This window comes from Mauremys mutica, chromosome 25 (genome assembly GCF_020497125.1).
Source record: "Mauremys mutica isolate MM-2020 ecotype Southern chromosome 25, ASM2049712v1, whole genome shotgun sequence".
In the NCBI taxonomy this organism is placed as follows: domain Eukaryota; kingdom Metazoa; phylum Chordata; order Testudines; family Geoemydidae; genus Mauremys; species Mauremys mutica.
The window spans coordinates 10,043,447-10,061,023 of NC_059096.1; the positions used below are offsets into that span (position 1 = coordinate 10,043,447).

The 17,577-nt window shown below is 59.4% G+C and overlaps 1 protein-coding gene across 3 annotated transcripts; it reads right to left on the minus strand.

Moving 5' to 3' along the window:
• Positions 1–3,362: 3,362 nt before the first annotated feature.
• LOC123356473 lies at positions 3,363–12,990 on the minus strand. Of its 3 annotated transcripts, XM_044999756.1 has the most exons (10): positions 12,859–12,990; positions 12,045–12,164; positions 10,360–10,464; positions 9,676–9,819; positions 8,487–8,699; positions 7,764–7,864; positions 6,118–6,289; positions 5,707–5,877; positions 4,840–4,918; positions 3,363–4,092 (listed from the first exon to the last, which is right to left on the minus strand). In XM_044999756.1, exons 1-10 carry the CDS (start codon positions 12,950–12,952, stop codon positions 3,384–3,386), a joined length of 1,908 nt encoding a protein of 635 aa, XP_044855691.1. In that variant the 5' UTR covers positions 12,953–12,990; the 3' UTR covers positions 3,363–3,383. The 3 variants fall into 3 exon arrangements, with proteins under 3 accessions (XP_044855691.1, XP_044855692.1, XP_044855693.1); XM_044999757.1 differs by lacking the exon at positions 12,045–12,164 and having other exon boundaries at positions 12,859–12,989; XM_044999758.1 differs by lacking the exons at positions 8,487–8,699; positions 9,676–9,819.
• Positions 12,991–17,577: the final 4,587 nt, after the last annotated feature.

A 17,577-nucleotide genomic window follows, 5' to 3' on the forward strand; every position in this document is an offset into this window, starting at 1 on the left:
TGCATCCCTGTCAGAGAGGCAGGCTGATTCAAAGGGGCTTGTGGAGGATCCATTTACACTCATTTTAAAATGAGATCAAGTGATCTGCAAAGTGGGCTGCTGATACCTCTTCCCTGCTGGCGTCTCCTGCAGTTTGTTTTTTGGAGACTTGCAGTCAGAAAGTGAATTGAACCTTTGACATCCCCCCGCCGCCCCGAGAATGCGGTTAATCCATGCGCTCGTGCGGGAACACCAAGGATTAGCTCTTATGGAGTTCTTTCCCTGGTCCCCCCTCTGTCTATGGAAGGGGGAAACTGAAGTTCAGTGCCTGCCCACTGGAAGCAGTGTATGGGCAATCTGCCACTGGTTTGTTGGGTGACCGTGTGCAAGTCAAGGGACCACCATGTGCCTCAGTTTCCACATCTGTAAAAAGGGGATAATGCTATTGACCTTCTTTGTAAAGTGCTTTGCAATCTACAGATGGAAAGTAAACAGCTGTTATGATGCATAAGGGATGGGATTGTGAATCAGATGGAGAATATTTTAATGCCTTTTTAGAAATCAATACTATGGCCTCGTCTAGGATACTGTGTGAAGCACTGGTCACCCCATCTCCAGAACGATATTGCAGAAGCAGAAGGGGTTCAGGGAAGGGTGATGAGGATGATCAAGGGACTGGAAAAACTCCCCTAGGAAGAGATTGAAAAGATTGGGCTTGTTACCTTAGAAAAGAGACAAATGAGAGGAGACAGGATAAAACCATACAACGACTGGGATGGAGAAAGTAGAGGGTAGCGTCTGTTCTATCTCATAACACAAGATCAAGGGGACATTTGATGAAATTAAAAGCTGGCAAAGTCCAAACTGATCAAAGGAAATACTTTTCCCACTCACTGCATCATTAGACTGTGGAACTCTCTGCCACAGGATGTCGTTGAGGTCAATATCCAGAGTTATGAATAGGAAATTATAGCATTTTGTAAGGGATAAACCTCATGCGTTAGGACTTCAGCCAGTCTCTAACCATTAGGGATCAGAATGAGATCTAACATGGGGGCCCGATTATCCTATGTCTGCTACGGGGTGTGTGTGTGTGTCTCACACCTCCATCTGCAGCAGCTGGTCTTGGCTACTGTCAGAGGCAGGACACTGGGCTAGATGGACTTTCTGATCTGGTCTGGCAATTCCTGTTTCATTGCTGCTAACTCCGCTGACAGGCAGGTCCCCGACAGCCCACGGAGATGATGGAAGCCCGTATACACAGGTGCCCTGGCAAATCCCCATCACAACCTGCGGGGTCGCAGAGCTTGGAAGCTGCAGATTCTGGGGAGAGGGAAGCAGAACTGAAGCTGGGTGTCCCTGCTCCTTTCCCAGCCTTTGCAACCTCCCAGCCCATCTCCGGTTATTTTCATCCCCAGCAATCTCTGACCATTGCGGCCTCCTATGCCCTCCCTGTCACTCATTCCAGACAGTGCCTGGAAACCAGAGACTGAGAGCCACCCTGGCTTCCCTTTGCTTCCATCTGGGTGTCTGAGCACTGGGACACTACACGGGTAAAGCAAAGGCAGGGGAATGAACCAGCGGGACCTGCTACAATGCGACTCCTCAGCAGCTGTCTGGCTTTCAAGTCACCAGCCTCCTCTGGGATGCATTTCTCTAAGCTCCCCGCCCTCCCTTGGCTTGCAGAGAGGCTAGGCAGAGCGGAGGAACGAAGGGGCCTTTCCTGGTAGCTGAATTTCTATTAGTGGTGTGGCACAGCATGGTGATGGGTAGGGCGACCAGACAGCAAATGTGAAAAATCGGGACAGGGGGTGGAGGGTAATAGGAGCCTATATAAGAAAAAGACCCCAAAATCGGGACAGTCCCTATAAAATTGGGACATCTGGTCACCCTAGCGATGGGGGGCGTTCAAAGGTCACCTGCATTTTGATCTTTGGATGTTGTCGTTTAGGCTGGGGGATGCGAATGGGAATCACTGTTCTTTGGGAGCATGTGTCCAATTGCCAGAGGTCTCTCTGGTTCAGATCCAGTCCCCCCCAATCACACCCCGCCTCACCCACTCACACCCCTACCTCCACACTCCCACGCCTCTCCCACGAATTCCCCGTCCTCATCTTTTTCCTTGTCTGCCCATTGCTGGGGCTGCCAAGCTGCAGGAGACGGACGAAGCCAACTCCCCCCCCCAACTCAGCAAACACAGAGCCCAGCCCATGACTCCTGCGGAGGGCGCCCTGCACCCTCGGCACCCCGCAGCCACCGCCCTCCCTGCTAGAGCTGGATCGCAAACTGGACTCGTGCTCTCTCTATCCCAAGAGGAACCAAACCCCGCCCTGCTTTTGGATCTGGAGCTCCATGGGCAGACTGGGGCCTTCTCTGCTCCACCATGAAGTTTCCCCATATAAACAGTTGGCTGGGTCTCTCTCTCCCTTCCTAGGGGTGGGACTAACTTGTACTTGTTGGGAGCAAACTTTGTACAGGGCCAAGTCCCGGCCGGTTATGCTGCTCTGCTGCCCTCTCCTGGTCCCTTTGAGAACTTCAGGCAACCGGGCCAAGGAATTTGCTTTCAAATTGAGAAGAAATTCTTCTTCTTGGAAGATCTGAAGGTGGGAAGCCGCTCTGACATCGCTGAGCTGGTGTGGCGGCAAAGGCTAAGCCCAAAGGAGAGCGGGTCAGGTCCTAAACTAAGCACAATCACCTTCCCCAGTCCCCACCTAGCAATCAATGCAGAAACCCCAAACCTTGGGACACCCTGTTCTCTGCCCGAGGCCTTGCCTTGTCCACAGGAAGTGTCTGTGTACAAGGGCCCAGAGACACGGGAGCAGGCAGGACGCACCCATCCCATAGGCTGCAGGGAAAGGATCCCGCCAGATGCACTCACCTGACCCCAAAGAACAGCCCTGCTCAAAAGTCAAACCTTCCTTGCGGGTGCCCCGGTAGGGGACAGACGTGTTTCCATGGTAACGCTGCGGCGCGCCGGAGTATCTGCAGCCCACCACTGGAGAACACTTTTCAGTTTAAGGCTCTGCTCCCGCGGCCGGGGAGCGATTCCTTCAGTTAAACCTTGCATGGAGTCCCCCAAGCCCCGTTCGGATCCAGCTGTGTCTGTGCCTTTGGTCGCCACTGTTTCCAACCTCACCCCGAAGCCCTTTCGAGAAACAAACGAAAGGTCCAGCTCGCTTCTGGCTGTGTAACCCGGGGCGGGACATAGACAGGAGGGGCCCATCTGGAGGGGAAGCGGTGGGAGCCGTCGTTCACCATGGCAGGGATCTGCACAGGCAGGGAGCCCGTGCTACCCCCGGGGCTCAACCCCCACCTTGGCTTCGCCCGCAGACGCTTCAGCCAGCTATTCAAACAGACACCGAGGAGCTCCACTTGCTGGGAGAGAAGTGTATTGAGACTGCAAATCACGAGGGACGCCGCGCGTTCCCATTGGAGCCGGCTGGGGAGGCGAAGACAGGAGGAGAGGGGAAAACAAACTCCCCATTGCTGAGTTCCTCTGCAGGGGAGGGAGCAGGAGGGAGATCCTCCATGCTGGCCCCAGCGAAGGCACTGCCGCCCTGGGGGAGGGTCTCCCCAGGGGCCTCAGCCGCATAGGGAGCTCTGGGTGTGTCCTTGCCAGCCCCTGCAGACGGGCTGCTGGCCAGGGAGACGGTCTTGCTGGCAGGTGCTGCAGTGTCGGGGGCCTCCGCAGCGTAGGTAGGTCTGGGTGTGTCCTGCAGGCCAGCCAAGGCAGAGGCACTGGCACCCAGGGGGAGGGTCTCACCGGAAGCTGCAGCACCAGGGGCCCCAAAAGTGTCGGGAGCTCTGGGTGTGTCCCCCATGCCAAGCCCCGCAGCTGGGCTGCTGGCCAGGGAGATGGTCTTGCTGGCTGATGCCACAGTGTAGGGGGCCCCAGTAGCATATGGGCCTCCGGGTGTGTCCTCCAGGCCAGCCCCTGCAGATGCACTCCTGGCCGGTGGGAGAGTCTCGCGGGCAGTTGCAGCAGCGTCGGGGGGCCTGGCTGCATAGGGGGCTATGGGTGCATGTGCCCCAGTTGCTGTCACCGCTGTCCCTCCAAAGGCCCGTGGGGGTGTTCTCTGTTTCTGGCGGCAGCGATGGCACCAGAAGCAGCCCCTGCGCAGAGGAGAGAGAGACTCCCATGGACCCACGTGGGGGAAACGGGGGCTAATGCAAGGAACCACCGTGCACAGACTGTGGCCAGCCCCTGTACGTACATCTCCCCCGTGTCCCAGAGCTCCTGCGTGCGCAGCACTCACACGCTGGGCCAGGATCCCCAAACCAAGCCTCCCCCCTGCCCCAAATTCACCCGCACACCCCGAGCTTTGCCACGCAGGAGGTGGGGAGAGAAAGGGACCGGAGGGAAGACCCCGGGGGCTGCCCGCGTGAGAGACAAGCTCTCTCTTCCTTCTTCTGAGCTCCCCGATCCAGCCCCGTGGGTGCCAGCGGGTGGACAGAGGGGGGGCAGCCAGCCGAGGGCAGCTCCAGGTGAGCAGCTGAGACTGGAGATGTCCAGAGTGAGGAGCTGGGGAGGGGGTGAAGGTTCAGGGCCTGGCAGCTTCCTCCTAGCGTCTGAAGGCCCCTCTCCAATGGCCAAGGCAGCTCCAAAGATTTCCTCACCCACAGGCCCCCAGTGCTCCTGCCTTTAACGGACCCCCCTGCATCCCCTCCCCGGCTCTTCCATTCACACACTCAGCGGCACCAAGACTCGCCAGCCCCCTGGTGCGACAGGGAGATGGGTCCCTGGGTGGAGCTGAGGGCCCCGCCCCCAAACAGCCCCTCTCCCGTTCAGAGGCGCGCCCCGGCCCTCGCCCAGGCAACGCGGCGTGACGGGGGAAGGAGCCCGAGCCCGCCCAGACTCACAAGATAATGAGGCAGGAGCAGCCAAGCGGTGGCAAGAGGATGATGAGAACCATGACCGGGATCCTGAGCGGGACGGGGACTGCAGGGGGCGACAGAGAGACGTCGTTGGGGGGGGGTGTCACCGAGGGCCCAAGCGTGGGTGACGTGGGGGGCAGGAGCAAAGGGGTGGCGGAGGCCCTGAGTGGGGAAGCCAGGGTCCTGCTATGCATACTTTGCAGACCGGGGATGAACAATGTCGGCAACATAATTAACGCCCGGTGGGGTGGTGAGAAATATCTTGGTGCGGGGAGGCGCAGGCGGGGGATACGGTAACGTCGCGAGCGGGGCCCAAGCCCCCCGACACTCTCCCTGCTATGAGCCAGAAACACCCAAGAGGTGGCTGCCACCAGCACGGGCTCCTCAACCTCCTGGGCACAGGGCAGGCGGAGAGGGCGGGCGGCCAGGGCTGCTGCTACCCCAGAGTCAGAGCTGCCACCTCACCGGCAGGGAGAGACTCCAGAGGGCCGGAAGGGGGCTCCCGGGGGTGAATAAAGAGCAGAGGCCTCAGCCATGGCCAGGGGGCAGTGACAGCGAGAGGGAAGGGACTGGGGTTCTCTGATCCCGCTGGGGAATCAGCTGCCCTGAGAATGTGGGGGGAAGGCAGGAGTTGTCTGTCGCCAGGGGAACCCCAGAGGGTGCAGAATGGGACACACAGAGAGGGGGTCTCTGGCAGGGCCCCCGGCAAGGGACGTGGGATCTGCCCAGTGAATGGTGGGGTCCGATCTGCCCTGGGGGGTCAGGTGGGAGCACCCGACTCCTCTCCCCTCCCAGCGCCTGCCCTGGGATCCGCCCTGCGGCTCGGGGTGCAGGTACGGTACCGGTACACACCTTCCTCCTCCACACAATCCCCCGCGGAGGTGGCGCCCGCGGCCCTGGTCACCAGCCCCGCCTTGCACCGGCTGCACACCGCCCTGCCGTAGAGCGGGTTAAAGGTGCCGACGGGGCAGGCGGCACACTCGTTGCTCCCGGGCGCGCTGAAGGTGCCTGGCTGGCACAGGACTGGCATGAGTGAGAAAGCACAAGGGCATTTCAGAGCAGGCAGGTACCTGGGGAAGGAGGGGGTCACACCCGGGGTGGGCCCTGGAGGGCCAGGAATTCAAAGTGGTCGTTTGCTCCCCTACACCCGCCAGCCCTGGCAGCTGCAGGTACAGAATTACACTGCCTGAGGCTCCTAAAGGGGCCAAGGGCATGGGGCAGCCCCAGGGGGGAAGGGGGAGGGAAGGGGGTTGCGGGGCTCACTGCAGCAGTCAGGACACATCTCCAGCTGCAGGGACAGCCCGTAGCCTCCCGCACAGCGCTCTGTCTTCAGGAAGCTGGTGAAGCGGTTGCTGAAGATGGCGCGGGGGGCGCCGCCCCCGGTGATGGGGAAGGGCCCATGCTCCTCCAGGAACCTGGTCATGGCGAGCTTGGCCTGAGGGGGAGCGGAGCAGATGGTGAGGGGGAGGGCCTGGGCGGGGGAATACAGTAATGACCGGGAGGGGGAGGGCCTGGTTGGGGATAATGACCGGGAAGGGAGGGCTCAGGCGGGGGGAATACAGTAATGACCAGGAGGGGGAGAGCCCGGGGGGGGGGATACGGTAATGACTGGGAGGGGGAGGTCCAGGCAGGAGGGATACAGTAATGACCGGGAGGGGAGGTCCAGGCGGGGGGAATACAGTAATGACCGGGAGTGGGAGGTCCAGGCGGGGGGGATACAGTAATGACCGGGAGGGGGAGGTCCGGGCGGGGGGAATACAGTAATGACCGGGAGGGGGAGGTCCGGGCGGGGGGAATACAGTAATGACCGGGAGGGGGAGGGCCCGGGCAGGGGGAATACAGTAATGACCGGGAGGGGGAGGTCCGGGCGGGGGGAATACAGTAATGACCGGGAGGGGGAGGTCCGGGCTGGGGGAATACAGTAATGACCGGGAGGGGAGGGCCTGGTTGGGGGTAATACAGTAATGACTGGGAGGGGGGAGGTCCAGGCAGGAGGGATACAGTAATGACCGGGAGGGGAGGGCCCGGGCAGGGGGAATACAGTAATGACCGGGAGGGGAGGGCCCGGGCGGGGGGGATACAGTAATGACCGGGAGGGGAGGACCAGGCGGGGGGGATACAGTAATGACCGGGAGGGGAGGGCCCGGGCAGGGGAAATACAGTAATGCCCGGGCGGGGGGAATACAGTAATGACCGGGAGGAGGAGGTCCAGGCAGGAGGGATACAGTAATGACCGGGACGGGGAGGTCCAGGCAGGAGGGATACAGTAATGACCGGGAGGGGAGGGCCCAGGCGGGGGGGATACAGTAATGACCGGGAGGGGGAGGTCCGGGCGGGGGGAATACAGTAATGACCGGGAGGGGGAGGCCCGGGCAGGGGGAATACAGTAATGACCGGGAGGGGGAGGCCCAGGCGGGGGGAATACAGTAATGACCGGGAGGGGAGGGCCCGGGCAGCGGGAATACAGTAATGACCGGGAGGGGGAGGTCCAGGCAGGAGGGATACAGTAATGACCGGGAGGGGGAGGGCCCGGGCAGGGGGGATACAGTAATGACCGGGAGGGGAGGGCCCGGGCGGGGGGAATACAGTAATGACCGGGAGGGGAGGGCCCGGGCGGGGGAATACAGTAATGACCGGGAGTGGGAGGCCCAGGCGGGGGGAATACAGTAATGACCGGGAGGGGGAGGGTCCGGGCAGGAGGGATACAGTAATGACCGGGAGCTGGAGGGCCCAGGCGGGGGGAATACAGTAAAGACGCAGAGGAGGAAGACACAGGCAGAGGACAGGGTAACATTGCGAGGGGAGCCCGACCAGGAGATACCGTAACATTCAGGTGCTGGAGGGCCCAGGTGGGGGATGGCGTGTGTGTCCTCCACCCCCCACTCATCCCCCTGCCCCCAGCGACTCACCTGCAGCAGGTTGTTCCTGACCGCCGCGCGGTAACAGTTTATGACCAGTGTCTGGTTGTGGGGGTTGCAGAGTTTATCCCACTGCGGCCCAAAGGGGGAGACTAGAGAACAGAGATGACCCGATGCAGCTCAGACTCTGGCCTAACCCGGCAGAACACCGTCTCCAGCTGACGGAGCCGCCCAGCCCAGCCCAGCCCAGCCACAACCAATGGGACCAGTTAACGGGGTAACTAGCTCTTTACACATAAGACACCGCGGTGCCTGGCACGTGACCTCCTCGTAACTCAGTGATGCAGAGCAATTGTACACGGCTGAGCTCAGGAAGCTGGTGCTGGAACCCAGGAGTCCTGGCTCCCCGCACCCTCTGGACTAACCACTAGATCCCACTCCGCTGCCAGAGCCGAGACGAGAACCCAGTAGTTCTGACTCTCAGACCCCCTGCCTAGCCCACTAAACCCTACTCCTTTCCTAGAGCTGTGGAAAGGCCCCAGGAGTCCTGGCTCCCAGCCCAGCCCAGCCCACTAGACTCTGCTACCTTCCTAGAGCCATGGAAAGAACCCAGGAGTCCTGGCTCCCAGCCCAGCCCACTAGACTCTACTCCCTTCCTAGAGCCATGGAAAGAAGAACTCCGGAGCCCTGGTTCCCAGGCCTGTGCCCTGCCTCTGTCTTTCCAGAGGCGGTTCCCCGAGGACGCTGCCATCACAGTTCCTTCTGGGTTTCTACCTTGGAATTGTACCTGGAGGTTGAACTCATCCCAGGGCTCCTGCAGGGTGGGGAAGCAGGAGGACTTGCTGAGCACAAGCTGGCAGTGCTGGGCAGAGGCCACCCGGCCCAGGGCCTCCTGCAGAGACCACAGGAACCTCCTCCTCAGCGCCTCCTGGCAGAGCCGGCTCCGGAAGACGAGCAGGGCCTCCAGACCACCGCGCACGTGGTAGGCTGCCGGCGGGAGAGAGCGCGGGGTCACCCCTGTCCCACAAGCTCCCCACCGCCCTCCTGGGCAGACGGGAACGGGGTTTGCAGGAGGACCCCGAGTCTCCTACAGCCTCCTGTCCCACGCTATAGAGTTCGGGTGCGGGGGGACCCAGTGCCTGCCCTGCCCCTCTCCCGGATCTTCTTCCCTCACCGAGAGATTTAAACCCGATCCTGCCCCTCCACTTCATGGAGCTGACAAGGGCCTCCTATGGCCATCTTCCCCCCTCTGCTATGGGGCTCAGTCCCCCCACGGCCCACCCTGACCCTCCCCTCCGTGGGGCTCAGTCCCGCCACGGCCCACCCTGACCCTCCCCTCCGTGGGGCTCAGTCCTGCCATGGCCCACCCTGACCCTCCCCTCCGTGGGGCTCAGTCCCGCCACGGCCCACCCTGACCCTCCCCTCCGTGGGGCTCAGTCCTGCCATGGCCCACCCTGACCCTCCCCTCCGTGGGGCTCAGTCCTGCCACGGCCCACCCTGACCCTCCCCTCCGTGGGGCTCAGTCCTGCCATGGCCCACCCTGACCCTCCCCTCCGTGGGGCTCAGTCCCCCCACGGCCCACCCTGACCCTCCCCTCCATGGGGCTCAGTCCCCCCACGGCCTACCCTGACCCTTCCTTCCATGGGGCTCAGTCCCCCCACGGCCCACCCTGACCCTCCCTTCAGTGGGGCTCAGTCCCCCCATCGCCCACCCTGACCCTTCCTTCCATGGGGCTCAGTCCCCCCATGGCCCACCCTGCCCCTCTCCTCCATGGGGCTCAGTCCCCCCATGGCCCACCCTGACCCTCCCTTCAGTGGGGCTCAGTCCCCTCATGGCCCACCCTGCCCCTCTCCTCCATGGGGCTCAGTCCCCCCACGGCCCACCCTGCCCCTCTCCTCCATGGGGCTCAGTCCCCCACAGCCCGCCCTGCCCCTCCGTGGGCCCAGCCGGAAGCAGGTCTCACCCAGGACTGTGTAGTGGAAGGTTTGAGCCCTCGGGACTCTGTGCTCCTTGTAGGAGACGGTGCAGGAGTAATTCCCACTGCTGCCGCCCTGGAAGTGCCGGAAGCTGAGGGCTCCCTGGGCGCTGACTGAGGGCGACTGGGACTCTAGCGCCGGGGAGAGAGAGGGGGGATGAGCCCCAGAAAGGGGTCACCCCAGGCTGAGCTGCCCCCTAGACCCTGCACTGGCGTTGTTCTATCTGGGCCCCTTGAGCATCTCTGCCCTTCTCTTTCCGTGTGAGGGGATTAAAGGGGAGTGTCAGCCCCCCCACGTATTCCCAGGGTACAGCCAGAGCCGTGCCCCTTGCTGTATAAACACTCACAGCTAACGCGGTGTCCTGAGCTCTCCCAGCCCCCCCAGGCACACCCAGCAGATCCCCCCTCGACAGACTACACAGCCCTGATCTTCCCTGAGAGGGTGGGGGGGGGATCACCCTGTTCTGAACCATCCCAACCCCGCAAACCTTGTGGTGCCCCCCCCGCCCCTCTTCATCACACGCCCAGAGGTGGGCAGAGCTCTTTGGAGAACATGGCCCCACGGCCTCCCAGGCACGTGCCCTTTTCCCTTTTCACCCTCCCTCTCTCCGGCCGTCTCAGCGGCTCGCCCCTGAGTGGAGCGGGGCTCGGTGGGAAGAGAAGGGGCCTCACCTCTCCTGTCCCGGGCCCATCGGTAGGTGGGGCTCGTCACATGCATCTCCTTAGGGCTGCAGGGCAGGGAGTATTCAGTGGCGTCCATGTGGATGAAGATGGGGACTAGGACAGAGAGGGAGAGAATCCTAGAAAGGTGGGACTGGAAGGGACCTCGAGAGGTCATCTAGTCCAGTGGTTTTCCGCCTTTCCAGATGACGGGACCCCTCGCAGGCGTCTGATTTGTCCTGCGCTCCCGAAGTTTCACCTCACTTAAAAATGACTTGCTTGCAAAATCAGACATCAAAATACGAAAGTGTCATAGCACACTTGTACTGACAAACGGCTGACGTTCTCATTTTACCATATAATTATGAAATAAATCAATTGCAATATTAATATTGTACTTACATTTCAGGGTCTAGTATATAGAGTGGTATAAGCAAGTGTTGTCAGTATGAAATTTTAGTTTGTACAGTAAAAGCTGTGTTATCCGGCACTATACCAACCGGAAGGTTTATAGTTCAGTTGGTGCAGGGCTAGCAGGCTCCCTACCTGGCTCTGCATGGCTCCCTAGCAGGGGCGACATGTCCCTGCTGCTCCTAGGCGGAGGAACGGCCACGGGGGCTCTGTCCACTGCTCCCACCCCATTCCAAGCACTGGATCCACAGCTCCCTTTGGCTGGGAACCGTGGCCAATGGGAGCTGCAGGGGTGGCACTTGTGGGCGGAGGCAGCGTGCAGAACTGCCTGGCCATGCCTCTGCCTAGGAGCAGCAGGGATATGTCGCTGCTTGCGGGGAGCCAGCTGAGGTGTGTGCCACCTGGATACGGCACCCCAAAACCCCTCCTGTGCCCCAATCCCCTGCCCTCATCCCCCTCCTGCACCCAAACTCCCTCCCAGAGCCCACGCCCCGCACCCCCTCCCGTGCCCCAACCCTCTGCCCCAAGCCCCCTCCCACACCCAAACTCCCTCCTTCCATTGTTAACTCTTAGTTAGTCAGACTTTTTTACTAACTGGCACCCCCCATTCCCCCAACATGCTGGATAACAAAGCTTTTACTGTACTGACTTCACTAGTGCTTTTTATGTAGCCTGTTGTAAAACTAGGCAAATACCTAGATGAGTTGATGTACCCCCTGGAAGACGTCTGAGTACCCCCAGGGGTACATGTACCCCTGGTTGAGAACCTAGTCCAGTCTCCTGAACTCAAGGCAGGACTACATAATAACTAGACCATCCCTGACAGCTGTTTGTCACCTGCTCTTACAAAACCCTGGTGACATAGATTCCACAGCTTCCATAGGTAACTTGTTCCAGTGCTTAACCACCCTGACAGTTAGGAAGTTTTTCTTAATGTCCAACCTAAACCTCCCTTGCTGCAATTTAAGCCCATGAAGAAGTGGGGGTCAGGGCAGGTACTTTGGGGTGACGGGGGGCAGGACTAGCGCACGGGAGACCAGGGAAGCCTCAGATGCAGCCCAGGGACAGAGAGGGGAAAGGACAGGGTCCATCCAGGCCCAGACTGGTGCAGGGGAGACACACCCATCAGGGCAGGAGTGGGGGAACCTCCCGGGCCAGGGGCTGCTTCTCTTTCTTGGGCCACAGGGAAAGACCCTGCACGGTGTCAGCCAGTAGCAAACCCAGGCAGGAACCCTGGACCCGCTGTGGGATGGGGATGGGGAACTTTGGAGAGCGACTCCCCTTACTGGTTTGCCCTTCCACACCGAACCCTGCTGGCTGCCTGGGCTCTTCCCTGGCGTTCGCTGTGGTGCCTCGTGTCTCTTGCTCTGGGAGGACGCCCTCATCAGGAGAATAGTCCCTGTAGCCTAGGAAGGAAGCCGAGAGACACAGGCAGTTCTAGTCTCGTCTCAGTAACAGGCTCCTCGGGTGGGAGAGATGCAGGCAGAGCAAAGCCCACTCTTGGGGCGTAGGCTTTGCCACTGTCTGGGGGAGGTCCCACAAAGCCTGGGACGAACGTACTGGGTGCAGCACAGAGAGGCACAGTCACTGTCTGGATCAGACAGGGAACAGTGGAGAGCTATCACTGGGGTCTTCCTGGATGGGGGTTGAGGCTCAGACCCAGCTCACGAGGGGGTGCCCAGTGGGGGTGGAGGGCATTTCATCCCCTCCCACAAGGTGCTCAGATGGGGTTGCCATGTCAGGCCCACTGGATGAGGGCTGCCCAGACTGGGTCCGGTTTCCAGCCCAGCCCCCAGGTGGGGCTCAGATGGGGGTCCCGTCTCAGAGCCGGGCATGCCCACGTGCCAAGCGGTGCCATCACACAGGCTTGCTGCTCCTGCCCAGCAGCGCTCACACCTCCCCTGGGCTCTGCCGGGTGCCAGGCCAGCCGGGGCTCCTGTAACGTTGCGGGGACGGGCGGAGAGGGGCACGTTGCTGACTTCTCTGACTGGGCACTGCCTTGAGGGGGTCCCAGCCTGGCACCTCTCCAAGGGCACTGGGCCAGGCTGAGGCCCCAATGTGCTGTGAACCCTTAAAAGGGAAAAGTATCCCCCACGTTACCTGAGCAACGACAAAGCATTAGAGCCAGGATCCCCAGTGCCCCTGAGACCCAGGGGCCCCTGCGGCCCAGCCAGAAGTGGGGAGCACAGAGCATCCCGCAGCCCCTCACCCCGCTCCGCTGCTCAGAGTATGTGGTCCCGGTTACCGTGGTGATGAGGGACCCCCCCACCCGTTGTGATGTCGCAGAGTCATGCAGCCTCTGGTGTCCTCGGGCCCCTCAGCCCCCACCTGTCTATGGAGATCAGTCCCCCAGCCCCCATCTCTCCATGGGGATCAGTCCCCCAGCCTCCATCTCTCTGTGGGGATTGGGCCACCTGTCTCCTTGTGGGGACCAGCCCCCATCTCTCCATGGGGATCAGTTCCCCTCAGCCCCCATCTCTCTGTGGGGATCAGTTCCCCTCAGCCCTCATTTCTCCATGGGGATCAGTTCCCATCTCTCCATGGGGATCAGTTCCCCTCAGCCTCCATCTCTCTGTGGGGATTGGGCCACCTGTCCCCTTGTGGGGACCAGCCTCCATCTCTCCATGGGGATCAGTTCCCCTCAGCCTCCATCTCTCTGTGGGGATTGGGCCACCTGTCTCCTTGTGGGGACCAGCCCCCATCTCTCCATGGGGATCAGTTCCCCTCAGCCCCCATCTCTCCGTGGGGATTGGGCCACCTGTCTCCTTGTGGGGACCAGCCCCCATCTTTCCATGGGGATCAGTTCCCCTCAGCCCCCATCTCTCTGTGGGGATTGGGCCACTTGTCCCCTTGTGGGGACCAGCCCCCATCTCTCCATGGGGATCAGTTCCCATCTCTCCGTGGGGATCAGTTCCCCTCAGCCCCCATCTCTCTGTGGGGATTGGGCCACCTGTCTCCTTATGGGGACCAGCCCCCATCTCTCCATGGGGATCAGTTCCCCTCAGTCCCCATCTCTCTGTGGGGATCAGTTCCCCTCAGCCCCCATCTCTCTGTGGGGATTGCCCTACTGTTTCATTGTAGGGACCAGTCCCAATCCCTGCCTCTCTTTGAGGATCAGCCCCCCAACTCGTGGGGATCAGCCCTCATCCCCACGTCGGGGCTTGGTGGGTGAAATGCAGGTAGAATTATGTCCAAAGATATGGGGAGGCCCATTCCCAGGGAGGGGGGACAGGAACACGGAGAGGAGCTGGGCACACCTGGCGGGATCCTGAGGCCCCGGGGTACATTATAGCCCCAAGGGGAGGCCCTCAGGACACCTCAAGCTGCTGGTGGAGGCTGCCTAGGGAGTCATTGGCACGCAGAGAAACAGCAAGGGGCAGGTCGATGCACAGTGTGGGAGCTGGGGTCTCTGGGGGGTCTCAGGCCACCTGAACAGGCCCAGGGAACACCTAGAAAACAGGAGGGGCATGTTTAGACTCCCAGGAAGGGAACTTGCATCCCTGGGGGAGCTCGTGGCCATAGAGGGAGCCCCTGAGAAACAGGTGAGGGGAGAGGTGACAGATGTATATGCAGAGTGAGCTGGAAAAAAGAGGGGGTGATGTCAGGAACAATAGCCCAATGGTTAGAGGACTAGAAAAGGACTTGGGAGACCTGGATTCAAACCCCTGCTCTGCCCCAAACCAAAAGAAATCTGTTAAAAATGCCCTTTTCTTTGGCTTAAGTGCCCACCATGAGTAAAATTTCCTAAAGTGCCCCAGTGACTTAGGAGTCACAGAGTTTGAGGCCAGGAGGAATCAGCAAATCATCTAATCTGACCTCATGTATATCGCAGGCCACCAGTGATTTAGTCAGAATTTTAAAGGTATTTAGTCACCTAAAGGCGCAATTAGGGGGCTAGTGAGAGTGTCAGAAGCACTGAAATAGTAGAGGCACCTTATTTCCCATTGACTTCCAAGGTGCTTCGAGACCCATGGGTGCTTCTGAAAACCCTGCCCGCTGCCTCTCTGCATTGTGACACACCTAAGTCCTTTTGAGAAGAGGAGTCTGAGGCATGGTCTATGCCTAAAATTTAGATCAACCGAGCTACGTCGCTCAGGGCTGAGAAAGATTTTGCACCCTCTGCGATGTAATGAGGTACGCCTAACCCCCAGCGTAGTCGCAGCTAGAGCTGACGGAAGGATTCTCCCGCCGACCTAGCTACTGCCTCCTGGGGAGGTGGACTAGGCACTTCGAGGGTGTAAAGGGCTCACTGCGGGTGCCCCTCCTTGTGGGTAGGTCTGGGAATTAACTTTCGCCCCATATGGTGCCCCATATGGCACCCCCTGTCGTCAGCTACTCATGCTGCGGACTCTCACGCTCTTCGTGACTCGGCCCTCCGGCCAGGTGACTATACAGTTCCCCTTTCCAGGGTTTCAAAGTCCCACCGCACAAGCTGTCCTGCTGCCATCTCAGATGGTCTTTGTGCCTCCTCTAGGGCTTGTATCACCTCCCTGTGGCAGGTAGGGGAACCTGCGCCCGCCTGTAACGTTGTGTTCTAGTCCATGGACCCTATGACTTGCAATCAGGTCTGCTCACTCCCTGCTGCTGTTTGCCTGGGCTCCTTCCTGACCCAGCTCCCAGTCTGTCTCTGGGACAGAGCTGCCTCTGCTCCCTGTGGCTACTTCACCCCTCTCGGCCTCTTGCCAGATCCCTCATCTAGGGCAGGACCCGAGGGCTTACTCGCCTCCTGGACCTCCTCCTGGTCCCTGACCAACTCCCTTTCCCGCTACAGCGTGACCTCCGGACCCTTTCCTGCAGCCCCCTCCTGCCCTCACTTCCTGGCTTTATCATCCAAGCCCAGCTCCTCCCATGCTGGGCTTCGTCTGCAATTAGGCCTTATCAATCCCTGGCTCCCCTCCCAGTGCAGCATCTAAGGTTAATTGGTCCCTCCTGGCCCACGTTAACACATGCAGGGCTTGTGATATGCCCTCACAGATGGAAAAAACCCTTCCCTTGCTGTAGGAAGTGTCTACACAAGATACTTCAGCTGTGCTTGTGGTTGCCAGGTGTCTGGTTTTTGACTGGAACACTTGGTCAAAAAGGGACTGACGCCTCTGGTCAGCACCACTGCCATTAAAAGTCCAGTTGGCGGTGCAGCAGGGCAGGCAAGCTCCTTATCCAGCTCCGTGCAGTTCCCAGGAAGCAGCTGGCATGTCTTGCTCCTAGGCGGAGGGGCGGCCAGGGAGGCTCTGTGCTCTGCCCCTGCCCACAGGTGCCCCCTGAGCGCTGGCTCCACAGCTCCCATGGGTTGGGAACCGCCAATGGCTGTTCCTCAGTCACCTGGCTGTCCCCCCGCCTAGGAGCCGTAGGGGGACATGCCACTGCTTCTCGGGGGCTGCCTGAGGTAAGCGCTGTCTGAGCCTGCACCCTGAACCCCTTCCCACACCCCAACCCCTCGCCCCAGCCCTGAGCCCCCTCCTGCCCCCAAACTCCCTCCTGGAGCCTATACCCCGCATCCCCTCCCGCACCCCAACCCCCAGCCCTCAGCCTCCTCCTTCACTCTGAACTCCTCATCCCCAGTCTCAGCCCAGAGCCCGAACCCCCAACCGGATCCTGCACCCCCTCCTGCACCCCAACCCCTTACTCCAGCCCCGTGAAAACGAGCGAGTGAGTGAGGGTGGGGGAGGTGTAACATTTGATAGACCAGCTTTTTCACATACTGGGACTGGGATTATTAAAACTGCTTCAAAATGTTAAAGAAAATCATTTTTGAAAAATTTCCCCATAGAAAATGAAGAACAATTATAAATGGAAAAATTAAAGTTTTTCTGTTAAAAATACAGTATTTTTTAGAGTGCAAAAGTAAAATATGGTCAAAGAATAAAGCATATGAAATATGGTAGAGATTTTTGATAAATATTTTTTGATAAATATTTCCTGAAAAAATGGAAAATCATAAAAACTCACACATTGAAAATGATTTTTAAAATGTTTCCTCTCCCCCTATGTTTCAACCACTTTTGAATGGAGGCAGTGCCCATGTCTGCTAAGGGCTGCCTGTGGCACAGGCGCTGGCTTCCTCCAGGCTCGGTTTGCTTTTTTTGTAACAGTATTGCATTGTTGACTCATATTTAGTTTGTGGTCCACTCTAACCCACCGATCCTTCCTACGCAGTCATTTCCCATGTGTGCAACTGATTGTTCCTTCTTAAGCGGAGGACTTTGCCTTTGTCCTTGTTGAATTTCATCCTATTTATTTCAGACCATTTCTCCAGTTTGTCAAGATCATCCTAGTTTGCAGGTTGGATATTAGGAGGAACATTCTAAGGGTATGTCTACACTATCTGCCGGATTGGGGGGTAGCGATTGGTTTATCGGGTTTCGATATATCGCGTCTCATCTAGATATATATCGATCCCTGAACGCGCTCCCGTCGACTCAGGAACTCCACCAGGGCGAGTGGTGGTAGCGGAGTCGACAGGGCGAGCTGCGGCCATCGATCCCGCACCGTGAGGACGGGAGGTAAGTCAAAATAAGATACTTCGACTTCAGCTATGCTATTCCCGTAGCTGAAGTTGCGTATCATACATCGACCCTGCCCCCTAGTGTAGACCAGGCCTAACTCTGAGGATAGGTAAGGTCTGGAGCATGTTATCTAGGGAAACTGTGGAATCCCTGCCATTGGAGGTTTTTAAGAAGAGGTGAGACAAACACCTGTCAGTGGTGGCCTAGGTATCCTGCCCCAGTGTGGGGCGGTAGACTGTCCTCTGGAAGTCCCTTGCGGCCCTACATCCCTGTGATTCTACGATACCCATTGCATTAGATCTATTCAAGTTTCACT